Source organism: Propithecus coquereli, unplaced genomic scaffold, assembly GCF_000956105.1.
Source record: "Propithecus coquereli isolate 6110/MARCELLA unplaced genomic scaffold, Pcoq_1.0 Scaffold45, whole genome shotgun sequence".
NCBI classification, from domain to species: Eukaryota; Metazoa; Chordata; class Mammalia; order Primates; family Indriidae; genus Propithecus; species Propithecus coquereli.
The window spans coordinates 8,038,414-8,045,197 of NW_012150285.1; the positions used below are offsets into that span (position 1 = coordinate 8,038,414).

General features: G+C 44.3%; 1 protein-coding gene across 1 annotated transcript in view; it reads left to right on the forward strand.

The window, feature by feature from the left end:
• Positions 1-6,550, forward strand: part of ARMC4 (armadillo repeat containing 4) — a 172,279-nt gene extending 165,729 nt beyond the window's left edge. Inside the window, exon 19 of the mRNA XM_012654869.1 lies at positions 6,109-6,550. Within this exon, the coding sequence (XP_012510323.1) occupies positions 6,109-6,222 (114 nt within the window). The 3' untranslated portion in view covers positions 6,223-6,550. The remainder of the gene's footprint in view (positions 1-6,108) is intronic.
• The last annotated feature ends 234 nt before the right edge of the window (positions 6,551-6,784 follow it).

Here is a 6,784-nt window from a genome sequence, read left to right on the forward strand (position 1 = left end):
TGAAAATATTCCTGGCTAAATAAAATGGACAGAGCTGGCTAAATTCAGCTGTAATGAACAAATCACAGTACCTGGGACATAGTAAGCTCGGTAGCTAATAAAATCATCTCACTTTATGCCAACCTTAGGTAACCCGTGGGCTTGACAACAATGAGTCATTCAAGGTAAATTTAAGGAAGCCACTCTCACTGCCCACCACACGTGCCATTCTAAGCCACATGTTTCCTCCTTTCATCTCTTTATTTTTAACAAATTTTCACCCTTGCCGATCCTTTTAGCCTTTAAAATAGTGGACAACTGGACTCTGGTGGTTTAGTTTTTAAGCTGAAATGTCACTGACCACCATATGGGATATAGAATGAAGCCTCGTGGTTGATGCCAGAAACTCAAGCAAAATAAATTCCCCCAAGAGGAGTAGTCCTCTCGGTACATTCAGGACTAGAAGTTAGTCTGGCAAAAGCATTTTCTTCTAACACAAAGCATGTGAGGGCGCAGGAGGTGGTCTCTCTGACAGCGATTCTCTAGATGATTCCCGCAACAGCCAACGTGCTTCAGGCCCTCTGTCGGCCACCATCATGACTAACCACTGGGCTCTCAGAGTTCATTGGTTTATGCAACGTGAAATGATGTAACTGGCATCAAGAGTTTGGACATGGATACAACTGCCTCTTGGAAAGCCCACAAGGGGACCAAAGAACAGCCACCAGGTCTGAGGGAGAAGGGCTGAACCCAGGTTTGGTTTTGGCAGGCATCAGATCAAGGGGTTCTTTTCCAAGGGAGCCATGTAGGGCGGCAGTGGCCAGGGCCACGTGGAGCCTGGGTCATAGGTACCATGGCGGTCACCTGGAGGTGAGGTGGGGCCTGGAGCACGTGCCAATAGGAGCTCGGCTGACCTCAGGGCCAGAATTCCTCCTTCCTCCCAAACTAACGGGGCCTGGCCTCCAGGAAATAAATGCCAGAACCAGACTCAGAACTGCGAAATGATCACCGTGAGAATGAGCACCATTTACGGAGCTCTGGCTTTGGGCGCGCTGTGTGATTCAAATGCATAACTTGTAGGAAGCCGGGCTGCCTTCTAAAATAACCTTCCTACTCCAAGCCCCTTACACTCTTCAAAAGAGTCTGGAAGCTCTTCCCTCTTTCCTCCTTTTCCTTTCCTTCCCCTTCTGTTGTTTTTTTCTCTCCCTCAAGGAATTCTCCGCCCTCGCCAGGGTAAATTCTCCACTCTTCCCTCTCGCGCACTGCAGACTTGGATTTGTGGAAGGCTCAGGGAATAATCAGACAAAACAGAAAGGGGAAGATCGGAGGACATAAGGACAGGAAAAGGCTGTGCATGCAGGTGTTCCGACATTTGCTACAGGTGTATACGGAGTTCATCTTCACAGTGACCCTCAGAGGCAGGCGATCCCTCAGGGCTGGGGACCTGTGACCTTAAGGCCACATGTGACCTTCTAGGTCCTTAAGTGCAGCCTTTTGATTGAATCCAAATTTTACAGAACAAGTCCTTTTATTAAAAGGGGTGCAGCAGAGAAAGATGAAGTTTTCTTGCCTCTTTTGGTGCTTAGAAAAGAACAATCTTGAACTCAGAAGGCCGCAGGTCCCCCACCCCTGTGCAGGATGGCACAAGGTAAGAGTCTAGTCTAGTACCCTTCTCAGATGGCTGGGCTTCGAAGATAGGACTGTACTTTGCCTCTTCCAAGATTTAAAAAGCAACACAACAACAAAACCATCAGAGTGGAGGTCAGAGCAGAAGCCGGGCAGGTGACTCTGTGAGGTAGATATTGGGTGGAATTGTTCTAGCTGGCAATCTGTTCTCCTCCAGTTACCTGAACATCAAATATTGGGCAATTGGAGATTAGATTATTTCTATATCCCGTTTGGTTGTGGAAATCACGCATTTAGACTGGCATCAGGCCCAGAAAGGTCTACAGGTAACTGGCATTCGCTGTGATGACCTGGCAGTAATAACAAAATTCATATAGTAATAAATATTACCTATTAAAACGATTTAGACTGTTGGGAGAATTTTGCAAGACAATGGAACCAACAAGGACCCATGAACCCTTAAGAATCAACTACTTAGGAAAAAGAGGAATAAAATAAGTCATGTGAAGGGAAATCATTAATAACGTTCAAAAATCCTCGAGGGAGTATTTAATTTAGCAAGACACTGCTTGGAACATTTGGTTTCGAGATGAGAAATAATGTAAAGATTGGAAAGCATAAGAGGAGAAAATAGGCCCATCTGGGAATGAAGAAGTATTGCTACAGGCTCCCGTGGCACCCAGGCTGGGACTGCTCCCCTGGGATGATTTAGTGATGGCACAGAGTGAAATCTCCAGGGTCACAGCTAGCACCCAGCACGAGGATGATGAAGGCTACAGTGGTGGGCGTGAGCAACGAGGAAGTCAGTAGAAGCTGTGCACGTATGGAAAGTGGTGGATGAACTGCATGAAATAGATATTAGGAAGAAATAGTCTCAACTTCATATAGCTATATCTGCTTTAAAAACTTCCTATATAGCCGGGCGCGGTGGCTCACGCCTGTAATCCTAGCACTCTGGGAGGCCGAGGCGGGTGGATTGTTTGAGCTCAGGAGTTCGAGACCAGCCTGAGCAAGAGCGAGACCCCATCTCTACCAAAAATAGAAAGAAATTAATTGGGCAGCTAAAAATATATAGAAAAAAATTAGCCGGGCATGGTGGCGCATGCCTGTAGTCCCAGCTACTTGGGAGGCTGAGGCAGAAGGATCGCTTGAGCCCAGGAGTCTGAGGTTGCTGTGAGCTAGGCTGACGCCATGGCACTCACTCTAGCCAGAGCAACAAAGTGAGACTCTGTCTCAAAAAAAACAAACAAACAAAAAAAAAAACTTCCTATATAGTAAGGTGAGGTATAAACTAATGGATTAATAAAAATACTGAGCTGATCATGAGTTAAAAGGTGCAAGCTAGGAAGGGGATTGAAGTGTGAGCTGCTGTACAAAGATATGTGAGCCACGTGTTAGGGTAACAAGGAAGAGTGGCTACTCTGTTCTTCCTGCCCACTATTTTTTCGTCATTTCCTTGTCCTGCACAGAGAGAGAGAGGATGAGAATATGCAAGGGCGTGTGTGTGCATGTGTGAATCTGTACAAAATTGCCTAACAATCGTGTGCTGACCACGTTCCAGTGGCCACACCCTGGCCCCTGTCAATGCTTACAACAACGTTATCTGTAAGATCTTCAACTCCAAATATTTCACTCTCAGACCAGAATGTTTCATATTCACCTTTTTCCACTGCTCTGATCCACCAAAACTGTTTTTCTGCTTCATCAAGGTCTCCCTTCCTAATTCTCCCAACTATCAGGAGGCTGTTTTTCCTTCCCTTCCAGCCCAGCACGGACCACACGGCTGTTCGAACAAATCACAACCCTACAACATACTTCCTCTGTCCCACTCCTGGGTTAGCAAACGATGCTGGAGAAAAACCATGCGAAACTCACAAGACGGGAGCTCCCCAAACTGCCCTGTTTCCCTCACGCAGAATAGACTTTTTTTTCTCTTAATCTCAAAAGACTGATCATATCTTGTTCCTTTTTGTTTCTCAATAATTTGCCTCTTTTTGGTGAACTTCACAGCTTAAGGAGTTATTGTGAATATAGTATGAATAGTTAATTGGACAAGACAGGGTGCAAGGACGGCGGGAAGTTGTTGGGGACTTTACGGGGTCATGACAATGGCAGTGGAGAGAAATGAGTGACTTTGAAAGATGCATGTGAGCAGCCGAGTCACACGGATGTGATATTAGTTGGGTGGAGCGAAGGGGAGTGATGGCGTCTGTTACTGATACAGGAAAATACATGGGGGAAACCCGTGTCTGGATAGAAAAAATATTAAAAGTTCATTTGGAATATATGAAGTTTGAGTGGCCGCGAGACTTATGGATGTCCCCCGAGAGGGCTGTCGCAGCGGGGAGCTGACGGCCCACAAAGCCTGGAGTGAGCTGGATGGAATTTAAGCCTCGGGGTAGTGAGGCCAGACAGCAACTGTTTAAAGAAAGTTGGCTATGGAGGGAGGAAAAGGGGTCAAAGTGGCGTCTTTCTGCGTTTTGAAAAACGTGGAAGGCATGTGTTTAAATAATGATGGGAAGCAATCCTTAGGAAATGAGAGATGAAGGACAAAGTCAGGAGAGAGAGGTAGTGCGTGGGGGTAGAAGTACTGATGTGTGAGATCGCAGTTTTCTTTTTCTTCTGTTTGGATAATCACGTGATCTGGGGCCATTCACTGAATAGTTATTTAGTCCCCAAATATCCCTTGAATTTGTTCCTTCCCCCGATCCTTACCTTTCATTCCACCCTCAACACCTCTAGCGCCCTCTGTCTGTTCTCTCTGCAGTCCTACACTATATACTGCTGTAAAAGTTACCTTTCTAAAATACAAATATGATTTGCATTTCTCTAATGATTAGAGATGTTGAGCATTTTTTTATATGTTTGCTGGCCATTATTCTGTCTTCTTTTGAAAAGTTTCTGTTCATTTCCTTTGCCCATTTTTTGATGGAGTTGTTTGATTTTTTTTTCTGTTGATTTTTTTGAGTTCTATATGTTCACGATGGAATATTACTCAATCATAAGAAACGACAGTGATCTAGAACCTCTTATACTTTCCTGGATTAAACTTAAGCCCATTATCTAAAGTGAGGCACCACAAGAGCAGAAGAATGGGATCCACTTGTACTCGCCATCAAATTGGTACTAAATGAGCAACACTAGGGAGATCACATGGCAGAAATACTCTCCAGGGATTAGGGGGATGGCGGGGTAAACCCGCAACTAAAGGACACGGGGAGCACTGTAGGGGGGAAGGGCATGCCTTTAACCTGCACTTGGGTGAGGCAAAGACATAAAGTGTAACCGTAATGTTTGTACCCTCACAATACCCTGGAATAAAAAATAAAAAATAAAATAAAATACAAATGTGACCATGCCACTGCCCTGATTAAAGAGCTTAAATAACCTCTTTTTATCACCTACAGAATAAAAGCCAAACTCCTAAGCCTGGCATATTTAAGACGTTTCGCAATATTTCTCTTTATATGATTTCTTTGCTTATCAAATCATCCTCATTTGCTGGCATTATCCACATGTGTTCTCAAATGCTACTGTATAGAAAAATCTATGATTCAAACTAACTTTTCACAGAACTATTGCTTAGAGTCGTAACTGCTAGATTTTAGAAGTTCTAATTCATTTATTTGATATTTATTTGGCATCTGCTATGTATTAGCCACTGTATTAGAAGTTTCTTTAAGCATTTACGATCTAAAGAAGGACAGAAGGCAGTACCCCAAGTATTTGCTAAAACGGGAAGGATATAAATGTAGCAACAGACATTCGAGTAAACGGCTGTGAGAGTCCCGAAGAGGGAGAAATGGCGTTTTGTTTGATGGACATCAGAGGAGGCTTTGTGGAAAAGGTGGCTGGATCCATCTTGAAAGACACATGAAATTTACTAAGTCAGAGAAGGGGATGGGAGGGCATGTTGGGTGGAGAGGCGGCATCCATAAAGGCAAGAGAAGTGGGGAAGTGTGACCTTGGGGCAGAGCCGAGAGATGAGTGGCTGGAGGGGTACCGAGGCCAGAGTGCACACAGCTTCCAAGGGCAGGTCCATTGATCGGGCTCTGGTTACTCGGCATTGGGGATCAGTGAAAGTCTCTAGAAAAGGACTGATATAATTAGGTTGTGACACGATCAGGTGGATTGGAACTCAGACAGATTGAATCTAGGTGGACGCCCTCATAGCCTAGGCATGGTGTGCTGTTGGCTTGTCCTGGGAAGGGGGAAACGCCAGAAAGAATGCAAGAGAAATGTCAGAAGCAGAACCCACAGAGGTTAGATGCCCAGAGAAAGGGGGAGAGAAATGGGTCTAGCCCAGCTCCAGAAAATAAAAAGGTACGAATTGCACGAGATATCCCTGCAGCTGATGAAGCACCGTTTGTATTTGCATTTGCCTAAATGGAATTGGTGGCTTTTCAAAATGTTTACTAAAATTGTTTTCGTAACTTAACTTTATGTCTGTAGATTAATGGCTTTATTCTTCTCTCCCTTCTCCTCCTCCTTTATGTGTGACAGCTGCTACTGGCTATGGTTGGGTCCCCTGATCAGGAGCTCCAGGAAGCTGCAGCTGGTTGCATATCCAACATCCGCAGGCTGGCTCTTGCTACAGAAAAGGCAAGATACACTTGAAATTGGAACGGACATTCCAAGCTACCAAATTTTACATGACACAGGACATGTCACTCCCATGGCCAGGAAACCTAAATTGGGAAACATGTATTAGCAAGTCCTTCAATCAGTCTAAATGAAAACACACACACTGAAAATGCAAAGGATGCTTTGCATGTGAGAATTACATGGATATTTTTGTTCTATTTAATATTTCAGGTATATGCTAAAATGTAAAGCCGATAAATATGTGATAATTTTCCAAGAGTCTGAGACTGTATGTGTATGGTATATGTATTTCGGTGATGCTTTTGTGTTTGTGGTGATTTTAATAAAGGCTATGACCTTCGAATTGCGCAGTTTCATAGTCGCTCATAAATGTTTCTAGAATTCCCTTTCTGCTAAACCTATCTAACTGTCCTGTCATTACGGCTCTGTCTGTTTGATCGCTTGCAACCCACGAGAGAGTTCCGAGGAGATGTGCTGATTTCACAAACTGCTATTAAATAGAATTTAGACTTAAGCAGCTGGACTTAGAGAGATTATCCTGAGGTCATCCCAGATTTCTTCTAAATACTATCAG